The sequence below is a fragment of the Macaca thibetana genome, chromosome 16 (assembly GCF_024542745.1).
Source record: "Macaca thibetana thibetana isolate TM-01 chromosome 16, ASM2454274v1, whole genome shotgun sequence".
Classification (NCBI taxonomy): Eukaryota; Metazoa; Chordata; class Mammalia; order Primates; family Cercopithecidae; genus Macaca; species Macaca thibetana.
In genome coordinates, this window is record NC_065593.1 from 55531587 (window position 1) to 55554046 (window position 22460).

Here is a 22460-nt window from a genome sequence, read left to right on the forward strand (position 1 = left end):
TCTCTAAGCATATGGAAAATATTATTCCCTGTCTTATGGCTTTCACTATTATAGACAGGAAATTAGCTGACAGCCCAAATACCTGAAGGTAATATCTTTTTTCTCTGACAGCTTTTAAAACCTCTCTATGGTATTATGCAGTTTCTTTAAAAAATGTTTAGGTGTGAATTTCTCTTCTTTTTATCCTTTCTAGGATATTTTAGCTTCCTAAATTTGTAGGTTGTTTTTCATCAGTTCTCTGTCATTATCTCTTCAAATACTGCCTTTGCTTCATTCTTTTCCATGCCCCTGCTCCCCTGGCCCTGGAATTCTGACTAGACTGAACCTCCTTACTCTACCTTCCGTATTCTCTTAACTCTTTTATTACTTTTCATTTTCTTGCCTCTATACTGCAATTTTTTCAGATCCACTTTACTAAATCTTTCTTTAGCTATGTCTAATCTGTTATTAAATTTGTACACTGGTCATTTTTGTATACTTGCTCCTTATTCCTATTTAAATTTTTTTTTCTGTAAGCATATTAAATACATGTATTTATAATCTGTGTCTGCTAATTGCAATATGTGAAGTCTTTGCAGGTTCTGATTCTGCTCTTCATTGTTTCTGCTTGCTCTCATTCATTGCATCTTATTTCTTTCTGCATTTTGTGAATGTGAGATCGTATTTCTTACAGCTTTATGTTTAGGAATTTTCTAAATCCTAAGATCAAGATGGGTTCTCCCAAGAAGCTTTGTATTTGCTGCTTTTTAGACATTCTTAGGCATTTTAAGGCATCGTCACTCTTGTACCACTTTTATATTTAATTACTGGCTTAAGATTTTCATACCATCCAGGTAATATAAAATCAGGATTCAAACCTGCATGAAGGTCAGCTTGTGGGTAAAACTTCTCAGGGAATTTCTGTACCCTTCCCATCACCACAAAAGTTTGAGGCAGGAAATTTTCCTTTCTGATCCTTAGACAAGGTAAGTTTATTACTAGTTCTCATTTATTATGATGTATAGCCCCTTGGGGTACCATCTTTACCGGTAGAGGTAGGACGTTCTACCAGAAAACTACCAACTTTTATATTCTGTTCTCTGGGCTTCTTGAGGCACAAGCACAAGTTAACTAGGTTTTCCAAGTAAAGCCATTTGCAAATAATGTCCTCAAGGCAAAAGTACTTGGCTTATATTTCTGGGTTTTCACCTTCACATAGTTTTTGGCCTGATTATTCCTTCCTTTTCAGCCAGCTATCTCCATGCATGTAAGGTTTTTACTTAAAAAATATTTTATCTGCCAGGCACAGCTGCTCACACCTGTAATCCCAGCACTTTGGGAGGCCCAGGTGGAAGAACTGCTCGAGCCCAGGAGTTAGACCAGTCTGGGCAACATGGCAAGACCCCATCTCCACAAAAAATAAAAAAATTTGCTGGACATGGTGGTGTGCACCCGTGGCCCCAGCTACTCGGGAGACTGAGGTGGGAGGATTGCTTGAGTCCAACAGGTTGAGGTTGCAGTCAGCCATGTTCACACTACTGCGCTCTGGTCTGTGTGACAGAGCAAGACCCTGTCCCCCCTCCAAAAAAAATTTATCTAGAATTTTAAATTGTTTATTTGGGAAGGTCAGTCAGGGTACCTAATTAACCATACTGCAGGAAAATAGCTATGCTTTCTTAAAAGTTTGAAAATTGGATATAGATGAAGGTATTAATGGGAAGAAGACGATAACCTTGAAACCTATCAATAACAAGGTTGAGTATACATTTGGAAAGAAATCTGGAAAAAATACCTTCAACAATTTATAAGGAACTAAATTGGAGAGCTCAAAATACTCAGTGAATGCTTCTCAACTTTAACATACATCAGAATCACCTGGAGAATTTATTGATAGAGCATGCTAAGCCCTACCCCAGGGTTTCTAAATTAGTCAACCTGAAGTGGGAACTGAGAATTTGCTTTTCTAACAAGTTCTCAGATAATGCTAATCTGCTGGTCTGCAGAACCCACTATCACAATCACTGTACTAACAGAAATAAACTTCATAAAACAGGAACACTGACAGGTTCATTTCATTACCTTCTACAAAAGAAGAGAAGAAACGTGTGGAAATGAGATTTCAATAACACTCTTGGTCCATCTCATCATTTAACTTATACTTAAGTTAATTTGGTGATTGATAAGTAGATTTATTGAAAGATTTGTGAAAAAGGACTGCAGTGCAGCAGCTGTTTAAAGCTAGATCTATAATACTAATTATTTAAATAACACAATAAACAACATTATTTAGAGTATTCAATAGCTTGGCAGAGAATATCAAAATTCAAACTACAGACATTGTCAGAAGTGACAATTTACTAAGATGTTCAGAAACAAATGTCTTGTTCAATCATTCAAGAATCATAATATCCCCATACCAGGCTCTATTCTCAGCAATGGGAACTGTCTGCTATCATCCCACAAAATTGTATCAATATTATTCTCTAGGAGAAAAATAGGCAGGATAATTAAATTTAAAAATTTGACACAGAGGTTCATTGGAAGACTCAGAATTAGTGATAATTGCTAGTTTCATTGCTTGTCAAACCAACTACAAAAATGTTTATCAGCACACAACACTGAAAACACTTTACAACTTTTTAAAAAACCCACCAATGCAGCCCTAAAAGTCTTTATTATGTGGTGATTTTAAAAAGAAATGAATCTTGCATTTCAAAAATGACTAACTTATTTCTTACCTGAAATTAATAATTTTCCCATTTCTTCCTCCACCAAAGATCTATATGGCTAGTGCAAATCTATCAGCACTTTAGCAGTTCTTTCTGAATTTAGCAAAAGACCAAAATACCCTGCATTACTCATAAACAGCTGATGCTAATTCATTTGGTTTCAAATCTACAAGGCACAAGTTGTGAGAAATTAACACTTTCAGCTTAAAGTCAAAGAAAAGGAGATCAGGTTCCTAAAGTTATTGAGCTGAATTTTATTGAAGTGCTCTTTGTGGCTGCCCTAATAAAATATAAGAGGAAAAATGTAGGTCAAAAATCAATACTGGTAGGTTAAAAGTGTCTTTAAACAAACAAACAAACAAACAGTCTCGCTCTGTTGCCCAGGCTGGAGTGCAGTGGCATGATTTCAACTCACTGCAACCTCCACCTCTTGGGTTCAAGCTGATTCTCGTGCCTCAGCCTCCTGAGTAGCTGAGACTACAGGCATGTGCCACCGTGCCCGCTAATTTTTGTATTTTTAGTGGAGATGGGGTTTTGCTATGTTGTCCAGGCTGGCCTTGAACTCCTGGCTTCAAGTGATCCACCCGCCTCAGTCTCCCAAAGTGCTGGGATTACAGGCGTGAGCCACCGCGCCTGGCTGTAATGTTCTATTTTTTAAAAGATAAATATCTGAAGCAGGTATCATAATATGTTAACATTTCTTAAACCTCAGTGGTAATCACATGGATATACATTATTCACTGTACTTTTTGTCATGATTGAAATCTCTTAAAAGTGTGTATGAATTATACTCATACAAAAATACTTAGGGCTTCCAGAAATGGTTACATCTACACAAGAAATATTTCGTTTTCACTATAAAAAAAAAAGTTGGAAATTAGAAGTTTAAATCACTAGGAAACTGAAGTCAGTAGGTAGCTCTCAGAGCAATATTAAGGGTATCAGTACTAAAATATGAAAGAGTATCTCACTGAGCAATTTTCACTTAAAATACTACAGTCAGAGGACAGATGCTTTAAAAAGCATTACAGCAAGTTCTTAGTGTACTGCCCAATGCAGGTATTTGCAAGGGTTCACTCTTCCGCCACTTCCAGAATTTTCAATGGTTAATATACTTTACCTTATACTTCTGCACCTTAACTTAAATACTTGAAAAAAGAATCATCCTATACATAAATTTCTCTGGGTTTATCTAATGCTGCTTTAAAGAACTGCTTTGTTTCCTAAAATTCATTGCATTTGAAGATACTTTTGAAAATATCCACTAAAGCGATATACAAAACCAGTAACTACTGCATATAAGACTGCAGAAAGTTGATATACTTTGGAGAGTCAAACTTTCATTTAGGAAATGGATTACCAAACACTTTATAGTATTTGCTTTGATTTGTGGTACTGCACATGAGCTATCCCCAATTTACAGCCTGAGTTCCAAAGTTTCATCTGAAAGTTTATTTGGTAACTATGTCATTCACCCACAAAATGTTACAAATGACTAGGTTTCTAAACAAAGGCTACAAAAGCTTCTGATATTGATACTGATACTGAATATTCTGGCCTGCCCTAGTCAAAACACTGGATTCAATAAATTTTACCTCTAACATCTTTCCATACCCCTTTCAACTCCTAAGAAAGTTCTCTCTCGTTGGTTCCTATTTCACATTATCTTACTCCCATCTCTACAAAACAGATTACCTCGACTGGGTTTAAGGACTTATGAAGAAAGAGATCCACTGGTTTTATCTGCATTAAAGTATGTATATTTTCAGAACGGGACTGCTGAATCTCCAGTAAGTGAGATTTCTGGCAATTTTAAAAGATAAGCATACAAAACAGTTCAGGCACTGTGGAAAACTTTTCTCTTTTTCTTTTCCAGTAGTGGGAAGGTAGTGGTATCTTCTGATGACCTATAAATGTACACTGAGTAACATCACACATTTTATTCTTCAGCCAGTTTCCCAGATATACTATATACGGTGCTTCATCGGTCAGAGAAAGGAGAGAGCAAGACATACAAGTTACTAGTGCTATCAATAGCAACAGTGATATAACAAAAAAAAACCTCAATTACATAGTGAATATAAATCCCACTTACAAGATGATGTCAGAATACCAAAATTAACCAAATCAAAAGTGCAAGAATTCAAAATAAACTGTCCCCCACAAAAAGGAAATATAAAATCCATTAAGAGTATCCCAACAGCCGGGCACAGTGCCTCACGCCTGTAATCCCAGCACTGTGGGAGGTCGAGGCAGGCAAATCACTTGAGGTCAGAAGTTCGAGACCAGCCTGGCCAACATAGCGAAACCCCGTCTCTACTAAAAATAAAAAAATTAGCCGGGTGTGGTAGCGCTGGCCTGTAATCTCAGCTACTAGGGACGCTAAGGCAGGAGAATTGCTTGAACCCAGTGGGTGGAGGTTGCAGCGAGCCGAGATATCACGCCACTGCACTACAGCCTGGGCAACAGAGCAAGACTCCGTCTCAAAAAAATTAAAAAAAAAGAGTATTGCAACAACAACAACAACAACAAAAATCTGATAAAATTCAACACCCCTTCATGATTAAAAAAAACTCTCAACAAATTAGGCATAGAAGGAATACATCTCAAAATAATAAAGTCTATATATAACAAACCCAGAGCTAACGCATACTGAATGAGGAAAGGTGAAATCTTTCTTCTAAAAGCTGGAATGAGGCAGGGATGCCCATTTTCACCACTCCTATTCACCACAGTACTGGAAATCCTAGCCAGAACAATCAGACAAGAGAAAGAAATGAAAGGCATCCAACTGGACAAGAGCAAGTCAAATTGTGTCTTTGCTGATTATATATCTGTAGGTTTAGAAAACCTTTAAATCAGTAGCATTTCTATACACCAATAATGATCTAGCCAAGAAAGAAATTAAGAAGGCAATCCCATTTACAATAACTACCAAAAACCTAGGAATACATTTAACTAAGGAAGTGAAAGATCTCTACAAGGAAAACTACAAAACACTAATGAAAGAAAATAAAAAAAATCCTATGCTTGTGGAAAGAATTAATATCATTAAAATGACCATATTGCCAAAGCAATCTACAGATTCAATGAAATCCCTATCAAAATACCAATGTCATTCATATGGGACCAAAAAAATCACTTGAACCTGGGAGGCAGAGGTTGCAGTGAGCCAAGATCACGCCACTGCACTCCAGCCTTGGGCGATGGAGCGAGACTCCATCTCAAAAAAAAAAAAAAAAAAAAAATCCAGTGATAGGAGGAATAAATTCAATGTTTGATAGCTGAGTAGATGACTATACTTAATATATTGGACTCATGTACCCTGACTTGATCACTACACATTATACACATGTAAAAAATTTTTCATGTACTCCATAAATATGCACAAATAAAAGTATTGCAACAAGGTGAACTATATTTGCTAAACATCACTCAGTAATTACTAGAAAATAAAGGCTATCAGAAGAAATGATAGACAATCAGATGGGCCAAAGTTGTTCAGATTTTCCAAAAGGTAGAAGATAGTTTCTGAACATTATTATGTCCAAAAAGTTCTAGGTGAGGTAAACTTAGTCTTCATTACATTCTTGCAACTAAGTTGGTGAACTAGGTAACAGTACCAGGCTGATCTGAGTTCAAATCCTGACCCTGCTTCTTGCTGGCTATGTGAACTTGGCAAGTTACTAAATCTCTCTCTCTCTTTCTCTCTGCAAAAAACAAAGATAATACTACCTACTTTGCAGGGTTGTTTTGTTGGGATTAAATGAGATATATCTGTACTTAAGCAACAGTACCCAAGTGTATTAATGGGTATCAGTCTAGAGACAGGTCACTGGCAGCATATGCTCAAGGGTTATTTCTGACCCTGTCTTATTCTATCCTTTACCAATAACTCCAATGTAGAAACAGAAGTCACGATTATTAAACCTACAGAGCTAACCAAACTGAAAGAGACAGCTATTATGTTTCCTAACACGAGAAGAACTAAGAATCCAGATTACCTCAACAAATAGCAGACAGGCAATGACCTAAAAAAATGAATTGTAAAAGGATAAGGTCTTGATTTAGGTTCAGTAAAACGGCTCCAAACCTAGAATGGAGCTAGGGAGCTGATTTTAAAAGAACATGAGTTTTCATTAAGTACAAGCTCAGTTATGAGCCAAGAACGTGATTTACTGTAGAAAAAACGCTAATACAATTTTATCTGGCATGAATAATGGTAGTGTCCATCTCAAGAGAATAATAGCTCAAGTACATTCTTCTCTGATCACTGTGTTCCACTCTGGGCACATTTTAGAAGAAAGGTTGACAAAACAGTAACATTAGGTTACTTCCAGAGGAAGGTAGTCTAAATGATTAAGCGTTTGGAATATGAAATATGCTAGGAACTGGGGGATGTTTAACTTGTAAAATAGAAAATCTGAGGAGATATGTAACCTGTATTCAAGTAAACGAATAGCTCGAGTAGCTATTACATGGAAAATTGTGTTTACACCTTCCATATAGCTTTAAACAGCAGAAATAGTAACTACGTGTAAAAGTTACATGGAACTCCAGATAACAAAGACGTAACATAGCTGTATGACATTACGGGCAAGCTTTAGGGTAATACACCATCTATCACCAGAGTGTTCAGAGATTGATTCATTTTCAACAAAAATGTATTGAGTACCTAAGTCCCAGAAGGTACACAAAGTGCAGTTGCTAATGACTAAATAACTTATATGTTCTCTGCTTTTCACTGAGGTGAAGTGGTAGAAGCAAATAATAACATATACTCAAAGTAACAACAACAAAAAAAATCTCTAAGGAGAGGAATACAGTTCTTCAAGGGTATATAACAAAGGATCCTTACTTACAATGTGGGGTCAGAATAGGCCTCCCTTGAGTAGCTAAATGATGTCTGAGTAGGAGGTAAATGGTCGTGGCAAAGAACGTTACAAAGAAAGGAAACACCACTTGCAAAGACCTTGCGGTAAAAGAAACTACAGGCTGAAGGAATTGAAAGGCTCATTTACCATATAACCTGAGGACAGAGAGTTAAGAGAGAGAGAGTGGAAAGAAGCAGGAGCAGAACCACAAAGAGTCTTGAAGGCCTCATTAAGGATTTGGTTTTCTCTAAAAAGTAATGGGATGCTGCTGAGGAGGGGTTTAAGTAGTAATGGGCATGGGAAGGAACAATCAATGTCAGTGTCCAGAATGAACCGGAGGTGGGCCATATGCTCTAAGAAGACTACTTGGGAGGCCGGGCACGGTGGCTCAGGCCTGTAATCCCAGCACTCTGGGAGGCCGAGGCAGGTGGATCACCTGAGGTCAGGAGTTTGAGATCAGTCTGGCCAACATGGTAAAACCCCATCTCTACTAAAAACACAAAAATTAGCCGGGTGTCGTGGCGGGCACCTGTAATCCCAGTTACTCAGGAGGCTGAGGTAGGAAAATGGCTTGAACCTGGGAGACGGAAGTTGCAGTGAGCCGAGATCGCGCCATTGCACTCCACGCTGGGTGACAAGAGCGAAACTCCGTCCCAAAAATAAAACCAAAAAAAAACAACAAAACAAAACAAAACAAAAAAACTACTTGGAAGCTTCCTGCAGTAGTCCAGACCAGAAATGGTGGTAGTCTGGGAAAACGAGGTAAAAATGAAGACGTGGAAAGGTGAACAGACAGGAGATTTTTAGGTTAAAATGACAGAACCCATGTGACCAATCCAGCTAGTCCAGTGGGTGATTTGGATCTAGTTTAAAGCAATCATTCTCCCAAACCAGAGTCTTTAGACCCTAATTAAACACCTTTATGGGGGGCAGGAGCAGAACTGACAAATTTTACCAAATTTTACCTCTGTATAGGGCAGAGGACATGGATAGGGCAGAGGAGAGATATCAAGGGTTACCCACCCTCTCCCTCCCCCAGATTCCCAGCCTATATAACTGGGTGGATGACGGTATCATTCAGTGAGATATTCCTATCTCACTGAATAGGTACAGACAGTCCCTGACTTACAATGGTTTCACTTAACATTTTTCAACTTTACAATAGTGCAAAGGTGACAGACATTCAACAGAAACTGTACTTTGAGGACCTACACAACCATTCTGTTTTTCACTATCAGCACAGCAATAAATGACATGAGGTATTCAACATTTTATAATATAGGTTTATGTTAGATGATTTTGCCCTACTGTAGGCTAATGTAAGTGTTCTGGGGATGTGTAAGGAAGGTAGGCTAGGCTAAGCTATGATATTCGGTAGATGGGGTGTATTAAATGCATTTTCAACTTCTGATACTTTCAGCTTACAATGGGTTTATCAGAAGGTAACTCCATCGTTAAGTTGAGGAGCATCTACACAAGTTAGGTGGGCTAAGATCCTAGGTTCGGAATTGAAAAAGCTGAGTTTCAGGGGCCTTGATTTTAATAAGCTGTTGGACGTATTAACCTGAAACTTAAAGGGCAAGTCTGGACTGGGGGTAAAATATTGAGAATCACTGCCATATAGACAGTTGTAGCTATGGGCTTAGAAGAGATTGCCTGAGCAGAAATACCAGCAATGAATAACAAAGTAGAGGAGAGTGAGTCCGCAAAAGAGAGGTCTGAGTCAAACCAGGAGCTAGGCATCCAAGAACACATGTAAAGAGTGCTTTCCATCGAGGAGGCCATGGTCAACAACGTCAAAAGCTGCTGAGACATCAAATAAGGATTGAAAAGTTCAATTAAGTTGAGGGACAGGTTTCAGTGGGATGATGGGACAGAAATCAGACTGCAGTAGGTTGAGGGGTGAGTAGGTGGTAAGCAAATGGAAGACAATAAATATAGACAACTCTATCAAATTTCCTGCTGTAAAGTGGGAAGGGAAAAGGTGACAGCTGTGGGGGTGGGGGAAGGGTTTGTTTTAAGATAAAGAAGCTTGATTATATTAAGAAGGAGCAGATGAATATACAGATAGGGTCTGAAGTATTGGTAGAAGGACTAGCCTTAAAAGGAGAGACCACGGGGAAAAGGAAGAGAAAGAAGCCAAACTAAATGACCTTTAAGATCCCTTCTGACTCTAGAATCTCATGACCTACAAGTCCCTTTAGATAGGGCTTTTGCATATATGCATAAATCTATGCAAACTTATTCAAAAATTCTGGTACAAAGAGATCAGTCAAGCACATCTTTCGCCCCCAGTGACGCAGTTAATGTCCTCAGGTTTATAACCAGTGTAATCTCTGGGCAGGACTCATCCCTTTAGAGCTTTTAGCTCAAGGCAGACTGCAATACAGCACTCAAGCAGCTCTAGCTCTCCTCGCCAAATCCATCCTACCCAGCAACCCTAAAGCCTAAAGGAGGAAGTAAATTTAAAACCCTGAAACTACAGCATATCCTGCTGCATTGAAAGCGACTGTCATCAATAAAAACAAAACATGACAGCCCAAATCCATCCTCACTCCAAGCTAAAGCAAATTCCCGCCTGACCTGACAGTTGACAGGTCCCCCAGATGGCAGGGCTCTAACACTAAAAGTCATTGGCACCCCCTCCTCTTTCCCAACGACCTTTAATTTGTGAAGAGCCAGACATGGGTTCCTGATGATCCTTCCTACACCGCTCGCCCCGAATGCAGTAGACGTGCTCCCGGCACTTACTCCGGCGCCCCCTAATAAGCCCTCGCAAGGGGGTGCGGAAAGACCCCCAGAGCCAGTCAGAAGGGGCTTCGGCGACCGCGACCCTGCGGCTATGTGGAGGACAAGGGAAACAAGCCCCAAGGAATGGGAGAGGACGACCTGAGGCGCAGCAGACGCGGGTAAGAGGGGGTCATCTCCCCTCGAGGGGGGTGGAGTTGTTGAGGAGGGCTAATCCTCTGCCACCGCTCCCCTGCTACCCTCGAGTCCCGCTCTGGCCTCGCGCCCCATTGCTCGGATTCACTCCCACTCCCCTGGGGCCTCCTGGACCCCGGAGTGCCCGCGAGCCCGGCGCCCCTGCCTCGAGCCTGGGCTCCCAGACCGGCACTCACCCGGCCCGCCATCTTCGCCGACACGTCCGGCTAGGCGGCTGCAGCTCTGCGTTCGGCAAAGCCCGCCCCCGCCGTGCGCGCGCCCCCGCCGCCCGCCCTCGCGCAGGCGTGCAGCCGCGGTGAGGACGCGCGCGTCCCCGGAGTCCTCGCTCCACAGGGCGCGCGCGCGGGGCGGGCAGAGCGGCGGCGCCATTTTGGCTGGAGCTGCTGGGCGGCGGCAGGTGACTGTTTCCAGCGTGCGCGTCCGTCCGCGGCTCGCTCGAGGGCTGCTCCTGCGAGTCTCGTGTCCCCTGGCCGTTCGCGCCGGAATTTGTCGCAAGGGCTTTAATGCTTCGGATCACTTATCCCTTTGCCAGCAGTTGTTCGCCCTCGAATGTCCATTTTGCTCTGTGCTTCCAGACTCTCTTTTTTTTTTTTTTTTTTTAGACGGAGTCTCGCTGTGTCGCCCAGGCTGGAGTGCAGTGGCGCCATCTCGGCTCACTGCAAGCTCCGCCTCCCGGGTTCACGCCATTCTCCTGCCTCAGCCTCCCAAGTAGCTGGGACCACAGGGGCCCGCCACCACGCCCGGCTAATTTTTTGTATTTTTTAGTGGAGACGGGGTTTCACCGTGTTAGCCAGGATGGTCTCGATTTCCTGACCTCGTGATCCGCCCGCCTTGGCCTCCCCACGTGCTGGGATTACAGGCGTGAGCCACCGCACCTGGCCTCCAGACTCTCTTAAACATGGCCTTGCGGTTGAGAAAACCCCGCGCGTTCCCTGGCTTCCCCCAGAAAATATCAGCTCCGAGGAGTTGGTTCTGAGTTCAAATTCTCCATGAATTTTCTCACTTTTCTTTGTAGGCGTACTTGTTTTCCTAGTTGCTGGAATTGTCATCGTTGGCAGTTTTATTTATGTGTAGCCTGGAAAACTCAGTATTCATATTTGAAAGTGAATTGTGATTATTTTTATTAAATATTTGTCTTTAATAAAGGCAACTTGTATCTTCGACAACCTTTTCATTCCCCAGCGTTGTTTCATCTTAGACACTATACATGGTAGAATCTGAATAAAATATAACCTAAATTTCAGCCTTGTTGAACCTCGATGTTTTCACCATACCATTCCTCCACTGGAATCTCAGAATATCTAACTTCAAGCAGCCTGGGAGGAGACGGATTCTGCCGAATTGATTCCCTTTTGCTTTTATTTACCCCACTATCATCTCTCTCTTCATATTTGCGCAAGACAATAGGGAATGATAGGATTTGTTCTCTTTCATTTCTCACAGTTAATTAGAATAAATCGGGTTTTTTTTCCCCCCAGCATGAGAAAAGAAGGGAAATAACTAGAAGAGCTGAGCATGCATAGTGATTTAAATTTGAGAACTAATAAAATCAGACAGTGACCTGAAGATGAACTAGGGACAGAAGAAAAAGTTAACGCCAGCCAGGCGGGGTGGCTCATGCCTGTAATCCAAGCACTTTGGGAGGCCAAGGCGGGCGGATCACCTAAGGTCAGGAGTTCCAGACCAGCCTGGCCAATATGGTGAAACCCCATCTCTACTAAAAATACAGAAATTAGCCGGGTGTGGTGGCAGGTGCCTGTAATCCCAGCTACTTAGGAGGCTGAGGTGGGAGAATCGCTTGAACCCGGGAGGCGGAGGTTGCAGTAAGCCGAGACTGTGCCACTGCACTCCAGGCTGGGCAACAGAGCAAGACCCTGTGTCAAAAAAAAAAAAAAAAAAATTTCACGTCAATTTCATGAAGTCTCACACTGAACCTGAGGACCAAGTTGCTTCCTTGACCAAATCAGATGTTAGCTAAATCATGGGTGGGTCAGAGAGGTTATCAGGAAATACAGGAAACTAGTTGAGTTCTGATCTACTAACTTGCAGAAGTTACTAACGTACAAAAACAAATATTAGAATGGCTTGGGAAGTCCAGAGGGTTAGGTTCTCTTTGTCCCTATCTGCCCGTCACCTGTGTACCTTCATATCCCTGAGCCCAGTTTCCTTATTTGTTTTTTTTTTTTTTTGTTTTTGAGATGCAATCTCACTCTGTTACCCAGGCTGGAGTGCAATGGCATGAGCTCAGCTCACTGCAAACTCCACCTCCCAGGTTCCAGTGATTCTCCTGTCTTAGCCTCCCAAGTCGCTGGTATGACAGATGCCCACCACCACGCCCAGCTAATTTTTGTATTTTTAGTAGAGACAGGGTTTTGCCATGTTGTCCAGGCTGGTCTCGAACTCTTGACCTCAGGTGATCCACCTGCCTTGTCCTCCCAAACTGCTGGGATTACAGAGGTGAGCCACCACGCCTGGCCTAGTTTCCATCCTTTTTTTTTTTTTTTTTTTTTTTTCTTTTTCTTTTGGCACCTTGAATTTGAACCTAGAAATCAAAGAGATTTTAATAAATAATTACCAGATCGAGAAAATGACATTGGCTCTCGGTCCAATAATCTGACATTATTTTCAAGGTTGGAAAATAATGCAAACGTGTTTCTCCATATCACTGGTTAATTTGTCTTGTTTTACTAGGTAAGCTAGACTGCAAGTACAAATGTCTTCAATTTCTCCAACAAGGAGGAATATTTATCATCTTGGAAGGATATGCCTGCTGGAAAATTTCCAGTGTATCAGCTAACGTGCGTATCTACCCGTTATAAGAGGCCCTCTGTGCCCTCTCAAAGCCCTCTGTGCCTTCTCACAAGTATTAAAAGTTAAATAGAATCATTTGCACAGCCCTGCAGGGCCTGCCAAATAAATTGCAGGCAAACATAGCTCCTGTCCTTAAGGTCCTTAGCATCCAGCAGGAGGGGAAGGATTGTAAGACATTGCTCCAGATACTCCACATGTCTCTGCATCCTGTTTGTGCCTTGCTCTGACATTCAAGGTCATCTTAGAAATAGAGGGGTGCTGATTCTGCATCACCCTCTGAGTAATCCTTGCAGCGATAGTCGATAAGCAACACATGTTTTTGCTGCCCCAGATTCACTCTGCCCTTTTCTGGTAACAGCTCTTCCAGTTCATGTGGCCTTGGAAGGATTGTCAGACCAGGAACCCTGCCTCCCCCTGGCCCAGGAGTGAGTACAGAACCCAAGTTCAATCAATCAGATGCTCTCTCTCCCCTAAGTAATTGTAATCTTGAGTACCCTGAGGAATAATGACAGAAATAGCTAGAGCTCATTTATTGCAATGATGACACCCTGAAGAGACCATTTGCTAGTTTTCTAGATCTCTAGAGTTCACCTGCTTTCTGTCGTCTGCAAAATCTGACTGTCCCCCTTTGTCTTGATTTCTGTGAGTTAGTCACTTTCTCTTCCTAAAAAAATATCTCCCTTAGCTCTTCATCGATCCCTGAAATTCTTTTAATATGCTTTTCTTTTACAGTGAGAAAGTTAGTAAGATGGTTAACAGAATGATTAATTTAAATTCTAAAGTGTAATGACTAACATCATTTTTTAAGGAAGGAAGGGCTTTGAGTGGGAGGTAGGAGGTGAGACTAGGGATAGGGTCAGAAAGGAAAGGTACCTCAAAGGTCGGGGGAGAAGATGAAGACATGATAAAATGAAAATAGCAGGACCCAGAATGAAAAAGAGTGGGGCATAGGGGCAAGGGCAGGGTTTGACCAAAATCAGTTAGCCCTTGTGATCCAGTGTGATGGTTAATTTTGTATCAACTTGGCTTGGCCATGTTGCTCAGATACTTGATCAAATATTATTCTGGATGTTTCTGTGAGGGTGTTTTTGGATGAGATTTACATTTAAATCTGTAGACTCTGAGTAAAGAATGTTGCCCTCCATAATGTAGGTGGGTCTCATCCAATCACTTGAAAGCCTGAATAGACAAAAAGCCAAACTCATCCAGAACAAGAAGGAATTCTCTAGCAGGTTACCTGTGAACTAGAACTGTAACTCTTCCCTGGGCCTCCAGCATGCCAGCTTCTCCCATCAGATTTTGGGTTCCCCAAGTCTCCACGATCACACACGAGTCAATTCCTCGAACTAAATTTCTTCCTATATGTATATACATTCTGTTAGTTCTGTTTCTCTGGAGAACCCTGATGAATATGGTCAGTTTCCTGTCAATTAGAGGGATGAGATTCCTGTCTTTTACAAAGTGACCCTTAATATCACCTGTTGCTCCCTGATAGGTAACCAACATCTATAGGTGGAGGCCTGATTCAAAGACTTGAAAACAGTGCACTGATATAATTTTATGTTCAAATTATATCCCATTAAACATCACTTAATATGTGCTCCATCAGAATGGGCTGAATAACATTTTGGTTATATAGACGTTTGTTTGTAATGGTTGTGGTAACAGAATTTAACTGGGGGAAAAATAAATATCTTCTGTGATTTGTGGAGTGAGGGCAATATGAAACATAAAAGTGAACAGATTCACTGTAATCCACTTTATTTAACAAAGCAATCTATTTGGTGTTTTCATATTAACCAAAGGAAAACTACCTTTAGTCTGTGGAAACTGTAGGGTCAAACAAGTGGTGCTGGGTACAGAGTTTTTAGTCACTGCAGAGCTGTTTCAAAGGTCTTCCAGCAGGATTGTATGTAGGTGTTTCAGGGAACAGACCTGTTTGGTGAATTCACCACTGCATTGTAATTGTCAGAAGGCATCCTGCAGTGTGTGTGTGTGTGTGTGTGTGTGTGTGTGTGTGTGTGAGTGAGAGAGAGAGAGAGAGACAGAGAGAGATGAAGACCTGAACTTCCCCTCTTGCAGAAGGTGTCACTGTGAAGCACACAAAGGCGGTCTTCAGAGCCCCTTTTATTCCCTTCCTGCTGCACCCCCTCCCCTCTTTCTCAAGTTCTTTCAGTATTAGTAACCTAATGTATTACCCTTCCCAGGAGTAGTGGCAATTTAGGAGAATACTGACAGGACAGCAGTCAGTATTCTCCTAACTAACCTAAGAAAACAAACCTCAAAAGGCAACACTTCAGAGACTGACACTGTATGGGGAGCCATCTGTGTATAGAAAGCCTTCTCTTGCCCCTCCGATTGTAACTCACAGGTCAGCCACACATGCCATGCAAGCCTAGGCTTTCTGGGAGCCCCATGGACACTTGATTTTACAGCCCTGTCACAGCCAGTTTTAGGATGATGGAGTTGCCATCTGTTTGTTTTCTGTCAGAGAAACCTGTTTTCTAAAATGATGGATAAAGCTAGAGAACAGAGCAAAATGGAGAAAGGACATGGAATTTTAAAAAGAAAGGAAGACTGGCTGATGCAATGCAGTATTCTAGCTGCAATCAGTTGCGGGGTGGGGTGGGGTGTTTGTTTTAAATGAATATGTCTTTTCTCTTTGCAGGATCAAGGACAAACACCTATAGTCACAAAAATCAATTCATTCTAGAAAGCCTGAGTGGGCAGGACAGATGATAGAATCCTCCGTGGAAAGGAAGGACTGTTGCTATGGAAACCAGATGATCCTTCAGTGGGGGCCACAATGCACTTGCCAGGCTGCCTAACCCTGTGTCTTAACATCATGGGGCTGGAAGGCTGCCTGCATCTCTTTGAAAAGGGATTTTTCAGATATTGTTCTGATGAGTCTTAATGCATCTTGAGAAAAGTAAATCAGTGTCTCCTGGGAGGGGCTGAGTTGTCTAGAACCTTAAAACACTAGAGGCCCAGACACCACAGCTGATTGGGGTGACTATATTGGCTACTCTTGACATTTCTCAGGAGGGCATCAAAGAAGGTGTGTCTTAAGGATTCTCTCTCTCTTTTTTTTTTTTCTCGAGATGGTGTCTTGCTCTGTTGCCCAGGCTGGAGTGCAGTGGGACAATCTCAGCTCACTGCAACCTCTGCCTCCAAGGTTCAAGTGATTCTCCTGCTTCAGCCTCTCAAGTAGTTGAGATTACAGGCACACACGACCATGCCTGGCTAGTTTATTTTTTATTTTTATTTTTTGGTAGAGACAGAGTTTCACCATGATGACCAGGCAGCTCTCAAACTCCTGACCTCAAGAGATCCACCCACCTTGGCCTCCCAAAGTGCTGGGATTACAAGCGTGAGTCACTGCACCTGGCCAAGGATTCTCTTAAGGGCAGGTTTATGGAGGCTGTTTCTGAGGTAAGGAACACAGCTTTCCAAGAGAGGAAGAAGACATCCCTTGAGCAGAAGTTTGATTAGAAGAGTAAGTTTAGTGGCACTTGGGGGAGGGTGGTCTGGGTATTCTGTGTGCCATTTAAACGCTAACTACCATACCAATACCACTATTACTACAACTAATCCTAATTACACTATTAACTAATTTAAAAGTCTAAGCCAGAGATGAGGAACTTTCTCCAAATACGTTTCTCAAAGTGAAATTCTCTTTCTGCTTCTCCCAAGAGCACTTTGTCCTTTCCATGTGTTTTCTAATTAAGGAAAAAATAACTCTTAAATCAATATTATCATAAGCAATTCATGCTTATTGAGTCATTGCAGTTCGAGATTTATAAACTTGCCTGAGCAGCCATTGTGATTTCAATTAATCCTCCCTCTTAATTGTCAGAGTTTTAATTTTTAAAAAATAAGTTGAGTTTTCCATTTTAAAATCAGTACACCATTTTCCCTCGATCACTTAAAAACAATCACAGTCCTACCTCCTGAATATATTCACTAGTAAGTTAGGCCTATTTTTAGCCTCTCCCCTATATATTCCTCATGCATATCATTATAAAATTCTCCCTCTTTTTCTCTGTCTATATGTATGTATTTTGTTTGTTCATTTTTTGAGACAGGGTCTTGCTTTGTCTCCTAGGCTGGAGTGCAGTGGCACTATCTTGCCTCACTGCAACCTCTGCCTCCCAGGCTCAAGCAGCCCTCTCATCTCAGTCTTCTAAGTAGCTGGGGCTACAGGTAGGTGCACACCACCATGACCAGCTAATTTTTGTATTTTGTATTTTTGGTAGAGATGGGATCTCACCATGTTGACCAGACTGGTCTTGAACTCCTTGGCTCAAGCAATCTACCCAACTCAGCCTCCCGAAGTGCTAGGATTACAGGTGTGAGCCACTGCACCCAGCCATATGTATTAAATATATATATAATATATATAAAATATATATGTATATGTGTATGTATTCATGTGATTATAATTGTTTAGCAATCGAATGCCATGTGGGCAGGAACTTTGTTTATTCAGAGGCTTGTGAAAGGAAAATAAAAACTTGGGACCCCAATTCATTCTGCCAAAAGAAAAAAAAATGAAGCTGAAAGCTGAGTCATGCAAGAAGTTGCCTTTCCTTTCATTCCTAAGCAGGACTGGCTGCAGCTAACTACTCTATGTCCACCTTATCTTATGGTAAGCACGAGAGTAATACATAATTGACTATTCCTCTACCTGCTCTTTGTCTCTTGCAACATGTGAATTCAGTAATGTGAGCATACTCTCCTTCTTTCCCGTCCAGCATGCTTTTCCGTTTTAAATATTAAATCCTGGCCGGGCGTGGTGGCTCACGCCTGTAACCCCAGCACTTTGGGAGGCTAAGGCAGGCGGATCACAAGGTCAGGAATTCAAGACCAGCGTGGCCAACATAGTGAAACCTCGTCTCTGCTAAAAACAACAAAAATTAGCTGGGCATGGTGGTGTGCACCTGTAATCCCAGCTACGGGTGCGGCTGAGCCAGGAGAATGACTTGAACCCAGGAGGCGGAGGTTGTAGTAAGCCAAGATTGTGCCACTGCACTCCAGCCTGGGTGATAGGGCAAGATTCCATCTCAAATAAATAAATAAATAAATAAATAAATAAATAAATAAATAAATAAATAAAATATTAAATCCTTCTGGCTGGGCACGGTGGTTCACACCTGTAATCCTAGCACTTTGGGAGGCTGAGGTAGGCGGATCACCTGAGGTCAGGAGTTGGAGACCAACCTGGCTAACATGGTGAAACCCTGTCTCTACTAAAAATATGAAAATTAACCAGGAGTGGTGGCACATGCCTGCTAATCCCAGCTACTTGGGAAGCTGAGGCATGAGAATTGCTTGAATCTGGGAGGCGGAGGTTGCAGTGAGCCAAGATTGTACCACTGCACTCCACCCTGGGCAACAGAGTGAGACTCCGTCTCAAAAACAGACAAACAAACAAACAAACAAACAAAACAAATCCCTCAAAATCACCTTTGGAAAAAGGCACAGGCCTATCTCCCAGGTGAGCGTCCTTGATTTTGGCAAAATAAACTTGTAAATTGATTGAGACCTGTCTCAGATACATTTTGGTTTACAGGCTCAGTGCAGATCTTGGAAAATAATGAATATTCTTAGGTTATAAGGGATGGAAGGATAAATTCTCATAATTATCAGCTCCAGCATTCCTTCTGTAGGAACAAACAATGCTAAGTAAAAATCTTACCTTTGTTATTTCACCTTTTTTGTAGGTTATGATGACTCCATTCAAACAACAACTTTCATAGTTGCTGGCCAAACAACTTTCTGTCTTTGCCTTGGAAGTCAGTAGGACATGAATATATCATTTCTAATAGATGAAATAAAAACACTAGTGAATATTTGGAAAAATAACGAGTCATCAAAGAAATGAAAATTAAACTAACATGAGGTTTTTTTTTGTTTTTTTTGAGACAGAGTCTCACTGTGTCACCCAGGCTGGAGTGCAGTGGCTCGATCCCGGCTCACTGCAACCTCCGCCTTCCGGGTTCAAGCAATTCTCCTGCCTCAACCTCCCAAGTAGCTGGGATTACAGGAGTGCGCCACCATGCCCAGCTAATTTTTGTATTTTTAGTAGAGACGGGGTTTCACCATGTTGACCATGATGATCTCGACATCCTAATCTCGTGATCTACCTGCCTCGGCCTCCCAGAGTGCTGGGATTACAGGTGTGAGCCACAGTGCCCGGTCTTCTTTTTTTTTTTTTTTTTTTTTTTGAGACAGTGTCTCACTCTGTCACCCAGGCTGGAGTGCAATGGCACAATCATGGCTCACTGCAGCCTCAACATGACTCTCCCACCTCAGCCTCCCAAGTAGCTGAGACTACAGGCGGACAGGGTTTTACCATGTTTCCCAGGTTTATCTGAAATTCCTGAGCTCAAGCGATCCTCTTGCCTTGGCCTCTCAAAGTGCTGGAATTACAGGTGTGAGCCGGCATCATGCTCAGCCGAGAGTTGTTTTTTTTTGGGGGGGGGGGTCACCAAATTAGCAAACAAAAAACTTCACCTTCAAAAAATAAGTCCTTTTTTTTTTGAGACAGAGTTTCTCTCTGGTCACCCAGGCTGAAGTGCAATGGCACAATCTCCGCTCACTGCTACCTCCACCTCCTGGGTTCAAGCAATTCTCCAGCCTCAGCCTCCCGAGTAGCTGGAATTATAGGCACCTGCCACCATGCCCAGCTAATTTTTGTATTTTTACGGGGTTTCACCATGTTGGCCAGGCTGATCTTGAACTCATGACCTCAGGTGATCTGCCTGCCTCGGCCTCCCAAAGTGCTGGGATTACAGGTGTGAGCCACTGCACCTGGCCAGCTCATTTCTTTATAGTGCTGCATAATATTCCACTGTCTGGATGTACCATAGTTTATTTATCCATTCACCCATTGAAGGACATCTTGGTTCCTTTCCAGTTTTGGTAATTATGAATAAGCTGCTATAAACATCCATGTGCAGATTTTTGTGTGGACATGTTTTACTTATACTCAATTCTTACTCAGCTCCTTTGGGTAAGAGTATGTTTAATTTTGTAAGAGACAGCAAACTGTCTTCAAGAATGGCTGTTCCATTTTGCAATGAATGAGAGTTCCTGTTGCTCTATAAAAATCCACTGTTTGAAAGAGCTGGCCGGACAAGGTGGCTCAAGCTGTAATCCTAGCACCTTGGGAGGCTGAGGTTGGAGGATTGCTTGAGCCCGGGAGTTCAATATCAGACTGGGCAACGTGGTGAAACCCTGTCTACAAAAAATACAAAAATTAGCCAGGCATGGTGGTGCATGCCTGTAGTCCTAGCTATTGGGGATGCTGAGGTGGGAGGATTGCTTGAGCCTGGGGAAGCAGAGGTTGGAGTGAGCCAAGATCATACTACTGTACTGCAGCTTGAGTAACAGAGCGAGACCCTGTCTCAAATAAAAATAAAAATAAACCAAAATGGTAACAGTGATTATATTTGGATGGTAGGATGATGGGTGATTATTTGTTTTTCCTCCTTTTCCTCCCCCCACTCGTTTTCTTATCTCCCTCTCTCTCTCTGGTGAGGGGAGTGTCTTTTTTCCCATGTACTTTAACAAATGACTATGTATAATTTTTTTTTTTTTGAGACCGAATTTTACTCTTGTTACCCAGGCTGGAGTGCAATGGTGAGATCTTGGCTCACCACAACCTCCACTTGCCAGTTTCAAGCGATTCTCCTGTCTCAGTCTCCCGAGTAGCTGGGATTACAGGCATGTGCCACCACGTCCGGCTAAATCTGTATTTTTAGTAGAGATGGGGTTCTCCATGTTTGTCAGACTGATCTCGAACTCCCGACCTCAGGTGATCCACCCGCCTTGGCCTCCCAAAGTGCTAGGATTACATGTGTGAGCCACCACACCCAGCTATGTATAATTTTTATAGTCAGAAAAAAGATACTTTAATTTTTAAGCAGTCATATGTATTTATATTAACCCTCATACATACAAGCACTGTAATTAGAAGAGTAAGTACAGTACTGTAATTGTAATAGTTTTGTTTGCCCAATGCACAGTGAGTCAGCATACAGAGACACCCGGCTGCAGCAAAGAAAGAGTTTAACAATCACACGGCATCTGAACGAGGAGATGGGAAGAAGCCTCAAATCCACCTCCCTGAGAGGTTTGGGGGACAGGGTTTTTTAAGTCCTCTGGACAGGGACTGTAGTGTGGGGATCGATGATTGGTCAAGAAGTGAAGGGCGAAGTCATGACACAGGGAGACTAAGAAACCTCATTCTTGTGCTGAGTGGGTTCCTTAGTGGGGTATGTCAGAATTCAGAATCTGAAAAACAAACAGTTCTTGAGCAGAAAGATCTTATGAGTCTAGCGTCAGAAATTCTTACTCATGGTAAGAACCGTGGGGAAACAGGTAGCAGGTGGTCTAGCATGCTGGGTGACGTTCTGTGAGTTAGCAGCTGCAGGGAAGTGGGTCAAAGTACACTTGTGCACCCTAGATAATAGCTAACTATATATAATGCTGTCTTAAAGCCTGGCTTGTAACTCTCCTTAATCCTGTGAGGGCAGTTTCAATTCTGTATTTGCTTAAAAAGATTAAGGTGGCTGGGCTCGGTGGTTCATGCCTGTAATCCCAGCACTTTGGGAGGCCGAGGTGGGTGGATCACTTGAGTTCAGGAGTTCAAGACCAGCCTAGCCAACATGGTGAAACCCCGTCTCTACTAAAAATACAAAAATTAGCTGGGCGCAGTGGTGCGTGCCTGTAATCCCAGCTACTTGAGAGGCTGAGGCAGGAGAATTGCTTGAACCAGGGAGGCGGAGATTGCAGTGAGCGGAGGTTGCAGTGAGCTGAGATCGTGCCACTGCACTCCAGCCTGGGCGACAGAGTGAGACCCCGTCTCAAAAAAAAAAAAAAAAAAAAAAAAAAAGATTAAGGTGTGGGAGTGGGACAGACCCAGGCTACTTAATATTTTTCTGTAAAACAGCAGGGAAAATAGTTTCTAATTCACTGGATGTGACGGTCCTGCAGGTAAAATTCTTTTTCTTATTTATTTAGTCAATTCTAGCAGTACCTTCTAACTTTGTTTGTTTGTTTGAGACAGGGTCTCACTTTGTTGCCCAGGCTGGAGTGCAGTGGTGTGATCACGGCTCTC

At 42.1% G+C, this 22460-nt stretch overlaps 1 protein-coding gene across 1 annotated transcript in view; it reads right to left on the reverse strand.

Moving 5' to 3' along the window:
• NSF (N-ethylmaleimide sensitive factor, vesicle fusing ATPase) overlaps window positions 1-22460 on the reverse strand; it is a 342977-nt gene that overhangs the window by 150336 nt on the left and 170181 nt on the right. The window contains exon 2 of the mRNA XM_050763710.1: window positions 10702-10755. Coding sequence (XP_050619667.1) covers window positions 10702-10713 — 12 coding nt within the window. The 5' untranslated portion in view covers window positions 10714-10755. The remainder of the gene's footprint in view (window positions 1-10701; window positions 10756-22460) is intronic.